Below are 17,461 nucleotides of genomic sequence, written 5' to 3' on the forward strand. Positions count from 1 at the left end.
ACACTTAAGCATTTTATTAAATTTAGATTTCTCCACCATTATTATCTATGCAATATTTGGTTCACTCCGAACATTTTAGTTTTAATATTCAAAAACTTTTATTGTTTGCCTATATTTTAAATTTTAACTTGAATCGTTTTTGAACTAACTCGAGTTTATCAACAGTAACCGAGGTGACGTGGCACCATTAGCAGAGGTTTACTGTAGCTTGATTATCCGGGCGTCACATCGAGCGTGCAGACGTCGGAGCAGGGACGGAGACGGGGGGCGCCCGGTCCACCAGGATCGGCGAGGACGGTGGGGGGGTCTCCGCCGGGGGTGGCAGGACGACCACGGGGAGCGCCGCGGGTGGAGGTGCGCTCTGTGGGGCCGCTGCCAGGAGCGGCAGGACGGCCAAGGGGAGCGTCGCGGGAAGCGGAGAGGCCGAGGCACTGGCGGTCGTGGCGCCAGGGGAGGGTACCGAGGGGCACACCCACCGCGGGAGCAGGCGAGGTCGAGCCGGAGGCCGGCACCGCAGCCAGAAGCGGCACCACCTCCAGAACCGGCCCGACGGGGTCGGGGGCCGCGGGGAAGCGGGGGGAGGAGGCCGGGCAGACGACCAAGCCGATGCTGGAGGTGTAGCTGGCCTCTGGGGCCTCAGCAACCGGGTCAGCGGAGCATCCACAGTGGCCACTGAGGAGGGAGGCGGCCATGGCCCCCGGAGGCTGGAGGCGTAGGCGAGGGGGACGGGGAGTGGGAGTGGGAGTCGTCCGATTCCCCTCCTCCTCCGACCGGCGGGAGTGGGGGCGGTGGCGACCGTGGTAGTCCCCGTCGGCCCCCGGGTTGTCACCGGGTGGGCCGTCGTCGAAGAAGCGGGGACGGCCGACGTGGTTGGGGGGCTCGGGGGCGATCCGGAGGTCAAAGCCCTGGTCGTTGAAGAACACTCGAACGGTGACACGGAGCTTGGAGGAGTCTAAGCACTTGACCTTGACCCGGACCTCCTCTTCTTTGCGTAGGGAGAGCTCGTCAACCACCACCACCTTGCCCAGGATCCGGGACATCTGGCGGATGACGGGCTCCGACCGGGCAATGTCGGGGAGGCCGACCACAAGGATCCAAGCGGTATCCAGAACGGCCACCGCCTTCGTGTCGAGGATCGGCTCAGTGATGTCGACGAAGAGTTGGTTGAGGGCGAGGGTGATCCGGCCAGTGTGGGTGGCGTATCCGTAGCTGACGGAGTCGGGGAAGACCACGGTGAAGATGTGGCCAGCGGTAGGAGTGACCACCCAGTCCCACTGACGATGGTAGAGGTGGTTGAGCTCGGCCTCAAGCATCTCCGGAGAGGCCACCCCGTGGACCACAGTGACAATAGCCTGCAGTGTGGGGGTGGGGGCGGGATGTCGGGGACCTCGAGGTGGAAGAAGCCTAGCCCCTCGATACCGTGACCGTACATCATGAGCTCCGAGGTCACCGGTCTATCCGGACACAGGAGGGCGGGATGGCCAGGATCCTTGCAGATGTAGCAACACTGGGGGTTGACGCAGTTGACTTGTGAGTGACCCGCCACCCCGCAGTTAAAGCAGGGGCGAGGGAGGTTGGAGACGGGGCCCGGGGCAGAGGGGGCACCCGGGACCGGCGGGGGAGCGAAGCCTGTTTGCCCCGGCCCTGGCCGCGACGCTTCTTCTTCTTGGCAGGGCCTTGGCGGCCGCGGGACGAGCCGCCGCCCGGAGTGGCAGCGGAGGCCGGAGCCGAAGGCGCGGCAGCATGGGGCGGGACATACTTCCGGGATGCAGGTGCGGCCGGTTGAGCTTGGGAGCGGGGAGACGGGAGGCGCTTCGAGCGGGAGGGGGAGGGGCTCCGGCCGCGACGAGGGGCCGGGGACGGCGAGCGGTGCCAGGGGCGCCAGTCCCCAGAGACTGCCAGCCAGGGGGAGCGGGAACGACCACGGTTGTCACGGCGGGGCGGAGAACGCCGGTCGTTGCGGCAGCCGTCGCGGAGCTCCCAAAGCTCACGCCGGAGCTCCTCCTCATGGCGAAGTTCGTCGGGAGACGGGCGAGGGGGGTCGCGGCGATCTTCGGCGTGCCGCTTGTGCCGGGCCTCGCCGTAGTCCCACTCGCGGGGCATGGCCGGCCGTGGCGAGGTAGGCGGGAGAAGGGGAGAGGGAGCCGCGGTGGCCGGTGGGGAGGGAGAGGGGAGCGTCGCATCGAGCGGGGGAGCAGAGGCGCGGTACGAGTCGAGGGTGGCATCGGGAGGGGGGAGACGAGGCGGTCGGGAGGCCTCAGGGGAGCCATATCGAGGCCACTGGAGCTGCAGGCCTAGGGCACAGAGGCGTCCCAGCAGCCGCAGGCCGGCCCAGTCCAAGCGGGGCGGGCCCAATCAGCGCAGGCGGCTGGTGGGCTGGGCCACGGCCCAAGAGGCCAGGCTCGGAGGAGGGACGACCCAGGGGGCATGGAGGAGAAGGAAACCATAGGGTTTCCCTCGGAGGGGCAGGCGCCGCCGCCGGTGATGGCCAGCCAGGGACGTCGAAGGGACCGGGAAGCTTGGAAGCGAAGGGAGGAGGACCCGAACCTGGCGATGAATGGGCGGAAGGGGGAAGACCGCGCCAAGGGGGGCCGAGGGGACCGGGCCATGGTGAGCCGCCGGCGAGGCCGGAGCCGACACCGGACGCGGGCGCGGGTCAGCCACCGAGCGGCGCCACGATGTAAAGGCCGGGCCCCTGTCGGAGCGGCCGGCCACTCCCCAGGTCCGATTGCATCGGCGGCGGGCTGCGCCGCCCCGCAAGGTCGCGCCTTGCCTCCCATCAGCCCGAGCGGAGCTCAAAGGCAACGTCGGCGACCGCGGCAGCCGCGAGCCAGCGGAAGAACCCCTCACATGGTGGGCTGAGCCACCGGCGACCGGGCTGTGCAGTGCGACGGGGAGCGGCGGGAGAGGGGAGCGGGTCCTTGTCGGCAAGGTCGGCCCACCGAATGCGGGGCGCGGGGATGGGGGCGGGCCAAGGGAGCGGCGCCACAGCCGGAGCAGGCGGCGCAGGCGGGGGAGGGGGCGCGGACGTCGAGGCAGCGCAGAGGCTGGAGGGGGCGGCGTGGGCGACGTCCACCGCGGGAGGGGAGTCGCCGTCGCCATCGCCAGGCCCATCGTTCTTTGATTCTGTTCACCTCCCTCATTCTCTTTCCACGTCAAATTTTCGAACCGTTTACTCTAACTTCCTCCCCCCTTCCCCTCTTGTCTCTCCCCACTCGTGCACTCCCCTCTCCATCTTTGCCCGCGGTTTCGTTCGACTACTCCACCATTTCGCCAACGATTCGGGCGCCGTCCACTGTCGTCGAATAAATCCCCGTTTCCTGTTGCATCATTGTTGCATTTGTTCAACGTACGTTTGCTCGACGACTGATGGTGTTATATACACCAGGGTGGCCTATCGATGGGCTAGCCGGATGATGGGCCGGCATTAGGGCCCAACAGCAATAGGCATCCTTAAGGGCTTCTGGCTACGCAAGCCAAGGAATCCTCCTTCCGGAAAGTTCTTCATCCTGGTGTGCAAGCCAAGGAACCCTACTTTGCATTCCCCTGTCTCCCCGGATCTCCTGCAACATTGGCTCGTCACTGCCTGAGCCATCACGTCATTGACTCGGTCAGTGGCAACGCGAGCACCTAGCTGAGTGGTGGTCTCGGCCGCCCACAGCGCCCTGCAGCCAATGCCAATGTCAGTGCCATCCTCACCTCCCTCTCAATGGTCGCCTTCCTGAAAGGGTGTCGTTGGGCGAGTCGGTTGGACTCTAGGGACACGGTGACCAAGGTGTCTCCTGGATATGTCTCCTGAGCATTTTGAGACCTCTTCCAATGCAAAGGTGCTTACATGAGGTGCTAAATGCATTAAATAGCTTAGCAACTCAACTCCCCAATGCATAGGTGCTTACTTGTTGTTGCTAAGCTTGCTTTATTTAATGATTTAGCATCTAAAGTCTTCCATGCATTGGTCACCTTCTTTCATTTAAGTGGTTTGCCTAGGTTCACGCGCTTGGCATCGGTTCTTCCTGAGGTCACCAAAGTGCTCTCTCTCATCCTTAATTGTTAGGCCATGTCATTATTTCGCTTATGTGGCATGCTTAGCACCTGTCCACAGTGGAGCACTGGGAAGGGCCTGGACGACTAGAGAAATTGAATAGACAAAGCGAAAGAGTATGCATTCGATGCTTCCGAACCAAAACGTCAAATAAGAGATCAAGGCAAGCAAACTACGCAAATAATGAAGATGAAGATTTGGTTTTGGCATGGGAGAGTGACACGCTGGGTGCGGTAATGATCAATCCGGAGCGAAGTATTGGACGGCCATCAATCAAGCTAACATCAAAATGTGAAGAGGTCGTCCAATCGGCACTCGAGTCACTCACAACTGCTCGAGTGTGATCTTTGAGTGTTGCAACCGATGGTTGGATTGTGTGTAGCAAGTGAAGAATGCGCCTCTAGTGGTGCCACAATTCATGAATATGTTAGTAATCTTTCCATCTTTCTCTACAACATATTTAGCATATTTTTGCGACCATCTTCCAATTGTATGTTGCATGACACATACGAACAAGAGAGTGTACAAGCAAAATGTGAAGTCAAATTGTACTTCAACATTGTTGTGCATTGCTAAAAAATAATAAGAACTAGAAGATGGGGAATGATGAGGTACCCACTGAATAAACTGGTGTAATCCTATCCGGAGATTGGAGAATATGATGATCATTGTGATGAAGAAGAAATGAGATCTAGGGGTCCTACTCTGGGGTCAAGCAATGGGCGGCCCCCACGGGAGTAAGAGGGTGAAAGAGATACTCAAAATAGATAGAGAGATCACAACAATGAGAGACAAGATTGATGGTTTGATGAGTGCAACCAAGGGGGCGACTCAAGCAATGCAAGCAAAGTTGAAGTTAGCAAAAAACGTCAAGAGAAGATGGCAATGTGGGAAAAGATGTAATTAAGAGAATGAGAAGGTCAAGGCCGAGTTTGAGGTGTAGATTTCTTCTCGAGGAGAACTGGTTGAGACAAGAGATGGATGCAAAGAAGAATAGTCTCATGATGATGGATTCAGCTGGGATGAATGAAAAGGCGAAAACCTTTTGGTAGATTAGAAGGACGAATACATCTAGGATGCAATGAAGTGAGTGCACTTGGGAGGAGGGAATGGTACCAACATATTGTGATGTAATTTGTGCTGGAGCTATAAACGGTGTTACTTTTTGTTGAACTTCGTCTTTAGATGATTATTATCAGGTTTTATTTTTGCATTTCGACCTATACTATGATTTAATTTGAAATGTTATTGATTTGTGTGATTTTAATCGTGAAAATTTTGATTATATTGATGCAAATTTGGAATTCGAGTATAGTGCATATGCAATACACAGAAAATATATGAGTGGGAATTTTTTTAAATGCTGCAATTTTAAGAAGGGAAATATGAAAGACAGAGGCCTATGGTGAAAATCTGCATGGACACTTGAACCCAGTGGGAGGTTCTCGACAAGTCCTTATATCGCGTGCTATTGGCCTCTCCAGGTTCCAACGAGTTAACTCTCCTTTGGGAGATTAAACTGCCATTGAAGATACGCATCTTCCTCTGGCAATGGGTACGTGGCCGCCTCCTTTCGGGCACGGAGGTTCTCAAACGCAATGGCCTAGGGGATGTACTACGCCCCTTATGCGGAGTGCCGGAAGACTCCAATCACATCTTTTTCCGTTGCCCGACAACGTTTTTTCTTTGGAGTTGTCTCCGGGATGTTGTCGGTGGCAATTGGTGCAACGACAACCTCCCGAACATGTTCCAGGAAATCCTCAGTCGGCCATCCGGGATGCGCCCCTCTCTGTGGGTGGCGACGGGATCTCTCGCATGGACCCTATGGACTGTGCGCAATAAACTAGTAATTGAGCATGTGATTCCTCGTGCGACTGACGCGATATTTAAATTGTGTGGCTTCTTACAGCTCTGGAGACCGCTTAGCAAGCGGAATAATCGGAACAACCTTGACGCGATCATTGCGGGTCTTTGCTCCACCGCCGCTTCCATCGAGCCGCCTCCTCCCCCTCCACCGCCTGAGCCAGATTAGCTAGTTGGAGCCGTTTTCTATTGGGGTTTGTTGTGTTGTGCCCCAGCGGAACCTATTTGCACTCTTTTCTTTTCTTTGCTTTGGCTTCTCGCTCAAACCTCGAACTCGTTGTGTTGTCGGATGTTGTTGTGGTTGCTTTATACTCCTTTCATCCTAAAATTCTTATTTTAGTTTTGTCTAGATATGGATGTATCTAGCAAGAATTTTGGGACGGAGGAAACAGAGTATAATCTAAAGCGAGGAAACCTTTTTTCCGTAAAATCTGCATGCTTGGCGGAAATATTTTACTGAAGCATGTTTCCGCCAACGGTGCATGAAGGCGCCTCCTCCTATTACGTGGCCCAGATAGCTTTGCTGCGTGTCAGTGTCTCGCCGGTTCACCATCCGTCCCGCCGACGCCGTCTCCCGCCGCCATCTCCTCATGCGGCCAGCGCCGGTGCTCGCCGCCGGCGGCAGGACGGTCGGAAACATTCTCTCCGCCACGGAGTGGATGCTTCCCTCTCCGGCCACCCAAGTCCACACCATCTCCGTCCTCCCCTCCCACTCACCGTCCCCTGCTCCCCAGTTCGCCTTCTCCAACCTCACCACCGCGTCGAAGAGCAGCGGCGGTAAAGGGGACCAGCAGGGGACTCCGAGATTCGACGTGGTGCGGGACGACCTCCTCCATCCCCTGGCCAACGGTAACAAGGCCCGGAAGCTCGACGCCCTCCTGCCGCTCCTCCGCCGGCGGGGTGCCACCGACGTGGTGGGCATCCACCGCCACATTATCCTCCCCTCAACTCCTAGTTTTCTGTTCTTACGGTATTGTCACTGTTCCGATTGCAGATAACATGCGGGGGTTGCCAGAGCGCCCATGCAGCAGCCGTCGGTGAGATATGGATCCATGTAAATTTGCTTTTTTAATTAAGCTTCGTCTGAAACATACAGTAAATGATATAGATGCTTTCTGCCCATGTAATTCGGCTGTTGGATTTCTGTGTGGTGTAATTTGGTGTCTTGGCTCACTTGATATGCTTAAGTGTAAATTTCACATCATTCACAAGGTGTTCCCTTCCTGTGTCAGCGGTCCATTGTGCAGAATGGGGAATCAGGCCACACCTACTGCTGAGAGGAGAGCAACTAGATGTGCCGACAGGCTACAATTTGATCTCTTTGATGTTTGGCAACGTGACCTATGCATCTCGGTCGGTCTATGCACATCGAGATGAGATGCTTTATGAGCACGCCAAGAAGGTTGCTGGTAACAGCGGCACCGTGCTGTGGGCTGATGATATTGTCAGGGATAATTTAGCTGTGGATGAAGAGACTGTCCTTGAAAATGATTCAAGAAGAGTGGTGATTATTAAGGAAGGGGCTGGCACTGTTCAAGCGCTACTAGGTAAATATTGGATATGTGTTGTGCTTTCCTCTAATAGGTCACTTTCATCATTACAAATACTTTTTCCATGACAGAACAACTTAATATTGTCAACTTCTCATGCATTCTTTTTATATTTTATCTATCTGATTGGGACTGAACTTTTGCACCCTGAGCTTTAGGGTCATGTCATCCAGTTTTGGTCCTAGAATGTTGATTGTTTGTGTCGAAAGAAACCTTATAGGCTTTTATTACAACCCTACAGGAACGAGATCATTGCGAAATTTCACATGATTTCAATGCTTTTTCAGGTGTTATGCGACTAGTGGAGCACCTCTCTTGTTTGTCGTCATTTCATAATGATGAGGAAGTTCATATTGTGGTGGATGCTGGGACAGGCACAACAGCTGTTGGGTTAGCTCTTGGAGCGGTATGTCTAGGGTGCGTTCAGTAATTGGAACTAATACTTGAATATACTGACTTGCATCGTGCATGAATGAATAAAAATCATCCTGTCCAATTATTTTTTTCGAGAAAATGCAAAGGACCTTTGTGTTTCATTTCATTGAAAAGATAGAACAGTCCTCCTAGGAGGTGAGCGATACAGAGTCATGCGTTCGGTCAATGGACGTCGCAGGTTGTGGGCAGAACAACCCGAAGCCCCTGGGCGCCTTCCTTTGCCCAACACCGGGCCTCCTCTTTGATCCCATCCACTAATGATTCGATGGATGGTGTATCATTGTCGAAAACATACGCGTTCCTGTGACAGTGGTAAAAAAGATGTTTCAGTTATCATCTTAATCCATGGTTGTTGGCTGTACTTCTCATAGTGTACCCCTTCTCATGTCTACTGTCTAGAGCACAACAGTGAGAAATTGAATTTACTTTAGTCCAGCAAAGAAAGAGGGATACGAAGGATGCATCTGCAGTGTGTGTTCTGCAATTTAACATTGTTATAAGCCAGACTAAATTATATGTCAGCAGGAATAAAAAAATCATGACAACTCGGGATTTTTATCTTTATTCCCCGTGTTACTTCAGAATTGCTCTTTCCATGCCTGTTAGCCAGGTATCAAATTTTGATCATTGGCATCCTTGCAGACTTCATTGGAGGGTAACTGCTGTCATGCTTGCTGATACACTTGAAAGATACCAAGAACAGGAGAAGTCCCTGATATCTGATTTCAAGGGGCTTTGCCATGAAGACTGCCATCACTTGGTAGGAACAGATGGCCTGGTTCATTGGGTGGACCGCTCTTCGCCGAGAAGGTACTGTTTGTGGCATGCTTGATATCTTTGGTAATCTTATTCCAGCACCAGTCATAAACATAAGTAACATTCAGAACTTGTTCATCATTTTCTAATCCGAGGTCATATGTGTTTACTGTTTCTGTGATTAGTATCTTGATGAATGTGATTGCAGATATCTGACTTTTTCTCCAACTTTAACTGATAACTCTTTTCTCTGATTAGTATCCTGATGAATGTGATTGCGGGATCGGACTTTTTCCCAACCTTTAACTGATAGTATATCATGGCCAGTATTCGTGTCGCCATCATTTCAGTCCTTTCCATATCTTTAAAATCTTATTGTCAAGACTTCCCGCTCTTAACTACTTTTGTGCTCGTTTTTTCCTTGCTTTCTTCAGATTCGGCAAGGTGCTGGGTGGCGAAATCGCGTCGTGCCGGCAGGTGGCCCGGCAAACGGGCATCCTGCTGGATCCCGTGTACACCTTGGCCGCCTGGGAGCAGGCCGTGGATCTGTGCCGCGGAGACGGCAGAGAGGCCAAAGTGGCCATGATCCACACCGGCGGAACGCTCGGGCTGTTCGGACTGGCGCAAAGGTATCCCCAGCACTTCGCCGCGACCGCGAACGGTCAGGCTTGAGCAGGCCAACACGTGTAGCACCTGGCGAGGGTCACACGCGCACGCACTTGATCCGGGCTGGGAGACTTGAACCTGGAGGGCGTCATCTACTGCGTGTGTGTGTGTGAGTTCAGTTGAGGGCCAGCTGCTGTAAGTGAGAGGGTGTGGAATATAGAGTTCAAGATGTATGCTGTATGCAAAAGCAGAAAATGAGTAACTGAAGAATTATCCTTGTCTCTCTGACTCTCTCCTTTGTGTATGAGCTGTGGCCAAGGGCTGTGACAAGACGCGATGCGAGTGTTTCGCTGGTTGGCATAGCTTCCACGCTGCGTTTTCCGTCGTTATTTATGTGGTCGGCTCAGCTGTCACAGGGCGAGAACCACTCCGCCGGGTGCAAACTAAACTATGGGCACAAGTTCGTCGGTACTTCACACGTGATTTGGTTTTTCTTCGTATATTGAAGTCAACCTTGAGAAGTTCAGAACTGTGTGGTTGCATGCACGTTCTTGCTGTCAACCGGGGTATTTTCTCGTGCCTGCAGCACGGTTTGTTGCGGGTCTCCGGCTAATGGCCGAGCATAAAGAAAAAAAAACAGACCACCGGAGACGGAGAGCAAAAACAAGACGCGCGGCGCGACGTGCCGAGTGCCGTGCCGCAGGACGCGCGTCACATCCGGGTCCTCTCTGAAACCAGCGCAACAACGTCCCTGGTCCCCGCGGAAATAAGTAAAAACCGGATAAATCAAGATCGGCACACGCTCGCCGGCCGCCACACACGCACCCATGGCCGCGGCGGCGCAGGGCGAAGCGAGCACGGGCACGACGGCGGCGACGTTCCGGCGCGTGTACGAGACCCTCAAGGCCGAGCTTCTCCGGGACGACTCCTTCGGCTTCGACGACGACGCCCTCCGATGGATCGACGCCGTCAGTGCTACTACCTCTCTTCCATACTCTTTTTCTTTTCTGTTCTTTTGAGATGCAATCCTTCCTCTCTAGTATTAGTCGCGGTTAATCGTCCCTTTTTCCGAGCAGATGTTGGACTACAACGTGCTTGGTGGTGAGCAGACATTTGCGTTTTGACACAAGAGGGGCACACCGTTTTTTGCCGTCAAACCATTGAATAAATTCATGCTCCAACCAGTTGCTCCAATAGTCCAAACCGATGGAGAGAGACGGGTAGTATATTGCAACACAGACTAATGGCTTGGATTTGCCCGTGTACAGGAAAGCTGAACCGCGGCTTGGCTGTTGTTGAGAGCTACAAATTGTTGAAAGCAGGATCCGAACCAAGCGAGGAGGAAGAGTTCCTTGCTTGCATTCTTGGCTGGGGCATTGAATGGGTATTACTATCACCATCGGTGCTTCGGTCATTTAGTGATTTCAATATTATGAAACCAGATGTAATTCTCATGCTTGTTCTTCTGGGTAATGTGCAGCTTCAGGCTTATTTCCTCATTCTTGATGATATTATGGATAATTCCCAAACTAGGCGAGGAAAACCATGTTGGTATAGGCTTCCAAAGGTTTGTCAAGTACCTCTTTGCTTTGTCTGGATATGTCTAAATGTTCTTGTACAAGACCTTGTGTTGTACTCCCTCTGTAAACTAATATAAGAACTTTCGGAGAATACAGTCCCTCCAAAGGTGCATGTTTTTAACTGGAGTGCTGCATGGGATTGTACCGTGCTACTGTACTTTATCCGATCGTCATATGAACACTCCAGTTATTTGTCCTGTGTGCCGTACTGATCCAGAGGATCTTCGGCATATGTTATTCTTTTGTGACAGAGCAAAATCAGTGTGGAAGGAACTGGGTTTGAGTGAAACTATTGAAGCTGCAGCGACCGATGAGCGTTCTGGTTCAGTCATTTTGGAACGTCTGTTGTGTGCTGAAATCTCTGGAGGCAACATCCCAATTGCTAATGGAATTGAGATGATTATGGTGGCTGGATGGTACTTATGGTGGGATCGCCGGAAAATTTCTCACAAGGAAACCTGCGGTTCAGCAGCTCGATCAGCCATGAGCATTAGAGGTATAGTAGCTAATACCCTGACTACCAAACTGAAGGTACTAACGCGATCTATGAGATGGGTCAGATCGGCTGCCGGAGTAATTAAACTAAATGTGGATGCTTAGCTATCACCCTGACGCTGGTTCAGGTGCTACTGGTGCATTGATACGAGACTGTACAGGGGCGTTTATTGCTGCTTCCTGCTCGTACAAGATACACGCCATGGATGCGGCCACGATGGAAGCGCAAGCGTTATTGGAAGGCTTGCGTCTAGCCGATGATATGGGGGATTTTCTCTGTTGCCATCGAATGTGATTCTTTGAAGATTGTTCAAGCTATACTGGACCCATCAGAGTACCGTGCTTCCGCAGCGGTGGTTACAGATGACTGTCAAAAGTTGATGAATTCTTTTGCCAGGGCGACGATAGAGCACTGTGCTCGGGAAAGCAATGCTGCTGCGCATTGTCTTGCTCGAGCGAGTTACAGGGGCAAACGTACTGGGGAGTGGCGGGAGCCCCCCCCCCCCCCCCCCGCCCCCCTGATTTCTTAATATCCTCTCTCTTAACAGACATGTTTATTGTTTAATAAAGGTCGCCGAAGTTCAAAAAAGAAGATCTTTTAGATCACTAAAGTAGTGATCTAAAAGATCTTATATTAGTTTACAGAGGGAATACTTTAACTAATTCAAGACTTGAGTAAATATAAACAGTCATGACTCGACTCTAATATCACAGGAGGAAGTAGGTCACTAGCTAGATACAGATACCCTCATGGTATTGACTTCCTTATGTAAATAGACAGATTAATATTAGTATTTGTTTAGCAGAAGAAACTATTACACATCATTATTTGGGTTTAGTTCTTTAGTTGACTTTGATGATTTATTACAGTCTGCTAGTGGCTTTTCCCCCTTGAGCAGGTTGGCCTCATTGCTATAAATGATGGACTTGTCCTGCGCAGCCAAATATCACGGATCTTCAAGCGTTATTTTCACGGGAAACCTTACTATGTTGATCTCCTAGACTTATTCAATGAGGTAATTATATCCAAAAAAGTCCCATTCTATGTCCTCTTCTGTTGCAGGAGCTTAATTCTGTTACTGCTCATCTAGGTCGACTTCAAGACGACTTCTGGCGAGTTGTTAGACCAAATTACAACAAGTGAAGGGCAAAAAGATCTGAGCAAATACACTGTAGATGTGTATGCCATTGCCACCTGATTATGAACTTCGACGATGCTATATTGTCCATGCTTAGTACCTTGAGAACAATGATTTTTCATTATGTAGTTTATTCTTTTTCGTGCTAATGGGGCATGTTTTAATTTCTATGCAGTTACAGGCGCATTGTAGAATACAAAACAGCTTACTATTCATTCTATTTGCCGGTAAATAAGAAGTGCTCATTTTACATCTTCTGGCAACACTAGTTACGATTCACCTGCAGTAAAATTCCTTTAACCTATTGCAAAGGTCGGTTGTGCACTGCTGTTGTCCGGTGGGAGTTTGGATGATTATGTTCAAGTGAAGCATATCCTAGTTGAAATGGGTATTTACTTCCAAATTCAGGTGATACTTTTCATAGTACATTTATCTTGTCACTTTAAGACATACTTTCTTTTCGGTATTTATGTTCTCGAAAGTGGTATAATCGCCAGATTCTCCTTTCAGGACGATTATCTTGACTGTTTTGGTGATCCAGAAGTTATGGGCAAGGTAAGTTGATTCACTTCCTCTATTACTGTCAAAAGAAAAGAAAAAAATGCATTTGATTTCTGAAATCATCCTGTTTCAGATTGGAACTGATATCGAAGACTTCAAGTGCTCTTGGCTGTTTGTTCAAGCACTAGTGCGTGTCGATGAGAGGCAAAAAGACATCTTATTTGTAAGGCACATGAATTGATGGGTCATTCTATAATATTGTGAAGCGCACAATTTTTTGTCCAGGAACACTATCTTAATGCCTGTGTCATGCACAGGAAAATTACGGGAAATCAGATCCTGCTTGTGTTGCAAAAGTGAAGGCGCTGTATAAAGAGCTCAATCTGGAGGTTTCCTTCTTTGCTCAACATGAGTGTGACATGCCTAGTTCATTGCATAATTTTCTAAATATTAATAAATTCATTTACAATGCAAGCATGCGTGAGTGTGACATGCCTTTTTTTGTTGCTTCCAGGCGGTGTTCTCTGAGTACGAAAGGGAGATTTACGAAAAGCTGATCTCAGACATCGAAGCGCAGCCGAATGAAGCTGTGCAGGCAGTGTTGAAATCGTTTTTGCATAAAATCTACAGAAGGATGAAGTAGGAATGTTCTTGCGTACAAAGAGATTGTTGGGTGGAATGAGTTCTTTGGTGTCGGCGCATGCAAGATGAATAGTAGTATTAAATACTTATGAATAAGCAGTATGACTGATCATATTGAATAGTCAGAGTTTTTGCTTTATATTCGCGAACAACAAAGCATTTCCATGCAAAAGAACAGAATATAAGAAATTTACTCCTTTCTGTTTTGTTTTTCTATATTTGTTTAGCAGGTTGTTCTTCTATTTTTTGTATGCATAAGATCATTTACACAAAGCATCCCAGCCTCAGTCTGTCAGTCGGCCCTTACCGTTCTTGAACAATGATGCTCTGTACAACTGCTCCGATGATCTATGCACAATCTAAATCCTAGCAGTAAACTATGATACTCCATCGCTGAGTAAGCTTCAGCTACAAATGCTACTGCAACCAACGAAGCTGGACCTGGCTATGAACTGATCCACCCACACAAAAAATGATCGCTCGTACATATACAAAAGAATTTGTTAAAAGTACCAGCAGTTGAGCAGATTTTAGCAGACCAAAAGCACCATCCTCCAACAGATGCATCGCAGCGACGTATGAGAACTTTCTGGCAAATAAGAAACATGGGACGGATGTGCCGTTGGATTGACACCACTCTGTAGTCCTGTGTTCCACCTCATAGTTCACATGATGAATTACTAGGAAACATGCCCATACCTTGGAACGGGCGCCAAAAAATATTGCACCATAGCCAAATAAGTATGGCTCAATACTCGAACATATGAGTGTCTTCTATTTTACCGAAAAAGGCTTTCACCTCGCTTTATAAATAAAGCAAACCGTCACACACCACCAAGTATCACAAACGAGTCACAACACACACATCCAAGTCTCACAACATAAAGTACAAGAGGTTCTGCTGAGGGCGCAGCTTAACAAGCCTAAAGAAACAAAAAAGGCCGGTAACACCGGAGAGCCAAGGAGGCACTAATCAAGCTCAGGAGGCGGCGGAGGAAGCGGCGGTTCCAATCGGAGAGCTATCGCACGAAGGTCGGAGATGATGACGTTGATGGCGTCCCGGTCCTGGGGCGGCTAAGAGGCCGCCAGAGCTGCAACAGACCACAAAGTTTGAGCACTGAGTCAGTAGCCCGTCGAAGGGGAATCCGCTGGATGACTAGTTTATTCCGAACCGTCCAGAGCGTCCAGGCAAGGGCACCTATGGTCAGCCACCTAATGTGGTGACATGTAGGGGGCGAGGCCTGGATCTCGGCGAAGAGGTCCTTGAAGTTGGTGTGGCACCAATTTCCACCGAACGACTCGCGCGCACAACTCCAAAGAAACTGGACCGAGACACAAGAGAAGAAGATGTGTTCTAGTCCTCGGGGGTCCCACACAGAGGGCAAAGCCCGTCGCCAGGGCCATTCCGTTTACGCACCTCGACACCGGACGGGAGGCGGCCATGGATCCATTGCCACAAGAAGATTCGGATCCATTGCCACTTACTTTCGACGTGATAAATCCCAAAGCTATGAACTGCCTTTTGAATTCACAAACATTTGTTTTGTTTAGACCGGCATTTTTTTGAAATGCATGAATAGTTTTCGAATTCATGAATATTTTTTGAATTGATGAACTTTTTTAAAAATTGGGGAACAAATTTTGAAACTCGTGATTTTTTTTGAATTTTTGTGAACATTTTCTATAATTTATTGGATATTTTTCAAATTCGCCAATATGTTTTGTATACGTGATCATTTTTTAAATCAACGTTTTCTTAGTTCCCGAACATTTTTCAAAATCGTTGATTTCCGCGCACAGTTTTTAAAAATCACCAGCAATTTTTTAATCGCGAACATTTTATGATTTCCTGATTTTTTTTGAATTTATGAATATTTTATGATTTCTCAAAAAAAATTGAAAAGTTGCAACTTTTTAAAATATGGAATTTTTGGAAAACCTAAATTCATTTAAAGAAGGAAAAAAATAGAAATGATAAAAAATGAAATAATAAAAATAGGTGGCGTCATGCCCCGCACATGGGCCGACCCATGAACACGTGCATGGGAGGAGGAGGTCCAAGCTTGCAAATTAGAGAGAAAAGGGAGAGAAAAAGGGTAAAACCCGGGATCAAACTCGGGTCTTGGGGTGGAAGAGTGAGGCCTTAGCCACCGAGGTACTCGTTTGCTTGTGATATTTGAGGGTATCGTGGTAAAAGAACCAAACCCGACGGTGACTTTTTGAAAGAAAAAATCAAATCATTTTCTTCACTTATGGGTGACATAGTGGGTAATTTATGGCAATTTCAGAGGTAATTTTAGGACGGACGGGCAGAAGCACCAATCCCTTTATTAGTAGGTATAGATGTCAAAACAAACTTAGCATCATGATATTAACAATGGAGGTCTTTCCAATTTTTATTTTTTTTGCAATGATCCATAAACTACAATTGCCATGCTTCGTGAACTTAAATTGCCATGGTCCCATCAAAAAATTGCCATGTTGCAAGAGATAAGATTTGTTCCCCACGATCTACAATAAAAGAGTTTGTCGTGCCATTTTGAAGGAAAGAATTTGCCATGATATGTTACAGAAAATGTGTCGTCATGGTATATATGGATTTGAACATCACATATAATGAAAAGCTAAATTTGCCATAGCAAAAATTGGAAACTTTCCAAATGCTATGAATCATATCGATGGAAGAATCAGAATTAACCGTGATGTTCTACAACAGTAGACCATGGCTTTATCATACAGAAATAGCGCGTTGAGCTATCCATTGCCCCTGCCATGGTAAGTTCAAAAAAAAGTTGCCGCTTTACAACAAATGAAAAAGTGAGCAGGCAGCTGACACACATGCATGATCGCAAAAAAAAAAAACCAAAGCGGTACACCATGGCTTTATCATAAAAAAAATTCCGTAAGGAAATTTAGAGAACATGGTCCATTGGCATGGCAAAATGATCTCTGACAAATGAATAGCAATTTACCGTGGTCTATGAAAATTCCTAGCAAAATCATATCAAAAATTGCCGTGGCAACTATTCACTAGAACAAAAAACAAAAGATGGTAGCTATGAAAGTTTGCCACATCAATTGATGATAATTTGCCATGGAAAACGATCTACAATTCATAGTGATTAGCCATGGTATATGAAGTAAACAATGTCTAATTCATGACAAATGTAGAAAATGGTATATATTATAGATCATTTGTCATGGCAATTTTAGAGATCTTTAATTATAGATCTGTAATAGATGGCAAATTTAGAGAACATACATGGAAAAACAATCTTTAAAAATGAATAGAAATTTGCCATGGTCTATGAAAATTCATAGCAAATTCGTAGCTATTTTGCCATGGCAACTATTTACAAAGAAACAAAAGATGGTAGCTACAATTTGCCAATTTCAATTGATGATAATTTGCTTTGTTTGTACAGAAAATACAAAATAGTAACAACAATCAAAATAGCCACCCAAAAAATACAAATCAATCACACTCGAAATGAAACTATCATGGACTAGCAGTAAATCGGCACTAAATGGGAGCCGAAGTAGAAGTGGTTCCTTTTCATTTAGCAATTCAATGGGGAGGTGTTCGTTTGCTCGTAGGTACAACTACTCGAACTTGTCGAGGCGCCAGAAGACGAGCTTGAGGAAGAGGCATCAGAGCTTCTGCTTCTGCCCATCGATGCTGCACCACCACCCCAAGCGTGTGCCCTATCGTGTCCCGCACCACCGCCTTCCCCACGCCGTTGCGTCAAGTCGATGCACCACCGCACCCATCCCACGTCAACCACCAGCACCACAGCAGATCCACCACCACCACCACCCCACAACCACAAACTACCGCCTGGCCATCCTCAA

The 17,461-nt window shown here is 48.9% G+C and overlaps 2 protein-coding genes across 5 annotated transcripts; both read left to right on the forward strand.

Annotated features, from left to right (window-relative positions):
• The first annotated feature begins 6,405 nt into the window (after positions 1-6,405).
• On the forward strand, positions 6,406-9,579 carry LOC123078901 (putative D-cysteine desulfhydrase 2, mitochondrial). 2 transcript variants are annotated; one of them, XM_044501548.1, is made up of 6 exons: positions 6,406-6,819; positions 6,900-6,942; positions 7,138-7,452; positions 7,743-7,872; positions 8,533-8,700; positions 9,081-9,579. In XM_044501548.1, the coding sequence occupies exons 1-6, from the start codon at positions 6,496-6,498 to the stop codon at positions 9,316-9,318; spliced, it is 1,218 nt and encodes a 405-aa protein (XP_044357483.1). In that variant the 5' UTR covers positions 6,406-6,495; the 3' UTR covers positions 9,319-9,579. The 2 variants fall into 2 exon arrangements, with proteins under 2 accessions (XP_044357483.1, XP_044357484.1); XM_044501549.1 differs by lacking the exon at positions 9,081-9,579 and adding an exon at positions 8,905-9,074.
• Positions 9,580-9,851: 272 nt separating this feature from the next.
• LOC123078902 (farnesyl pyrophosphate synthase) lies at positions 9,852-13,825 on the forward strand. Of its 3 annotated transcripts, XM_044501551.1 has the most exons (12): positions 9,882-10,220; positions 10,329-10,353; positions 10,521-10,636; positions 10,733-10,819; positions 12,227-12,343; positions 12,419-12,507; positions 12,642-12,693; positions 12,779-12,874; positions 12,977-13,021; positions 13,101-13,190; positions 13,285-13,356; positions 13,482-13,825. In XM_044501551.1, exons 1-12 carry the CDS (start codon positions 10,080-10,082, stop codon positions 13,608-13,610), a joined length of 1,059 nt encoding a protein of 352 aa, XP_044357486.1. In that variant the 5' UTR covers positions 9,882-10,079; the 3' UTR covers positions 13,611-13,825. The 3 variants fall into 3 exon arrangements, with proteins under 3 accessions (XP_044357487.1, XP_044357485.1, XP_044357486.1); XM_044501550.1 differs by having other exon boundaries at positions 9,871-10,220; positions 12,779-13,021; XM_044501552.1 differs by lacking the exons at positions 12,227-12,343; positions 12,419-12,507; positions 12,642-12,693; ... (3 more) ...; positions 13,285-13,356; positions 13,482-13,825 and adding exons at positions 10,929-11,328; positions 11,456-12,219 and having other exon boundaries at positions 9,852-10,220.
• The last annotated feature ends 3,636 nt before the right edge of the window (positions 13,826-17,461 follow it).

Source organism: Triticum aestivum, chromosome 3D (genome assembly GCF_018294505.1).
Source record: "Triticum aestivum cultivar Chinese Spring chromosome 3D, IWGSC CS RefSeq v2.1, whole genome shotgun sequence".
NCBI classification, from domain to species: domain Eukaryota; kingdom Viridiplantae; phylum Streptophyta; class Magnoliopsida; order Poales; family Poaceae; genus Triticum; species Triticum aestivum.

What these genes read in the sequence shown, in the direction of transcription:
- LOC123078901 (XM_044501548.1), top strand. Translation starts at nt 6,496, where the DNA reads ATGCGGCCAGCGCCGGTGCTCGCCGCCGGCGGCAGGACGGTCGGAAAC. An exon ending in GGCGGGGTGCCACCGACGTG is followed by an intron (nt 6,820 to 6,899) that starts GTGGGCATCCAC and finishes TTCCGATTGCAG; the next exon opens with ATAACATGCGGGGGTTGCCA. An exon ending in CGCCCATGCAGCAGCCGTCG is followed by an intron (nt 6,943 to 7,137) that starts GTGAGATATGGA and finishes TTCCTGTGTCAG; the next exon opens with CGGTCCATTGTGCAGAATGG.
- LOC123078902 (XM_044501550.1), top strand. Translation starts at nt 10,080, where the DNA reads ATGGCCGCGGCGGCGCAGGGCGAAGCGAGCACGGGCACGACGGCGGCG. An exon ending in TCCTAGACTTATTCAATGAG is followed by an intron (nt 12,344 to 12,418) that starts GTAATTATATCC and finishes CTGCTCATCTAG; the next exon opens with GTCGACTTCAAGACGACTTC. An exon ending in AGCAAATACACTGTAGATGT is followed by an intron (nt 12,508 to 12,641) that starts GTATGCCATTGC and finishes ATTTCTATGCAG; the next exon opens with TTACAGGCGCATTGTAGAAT.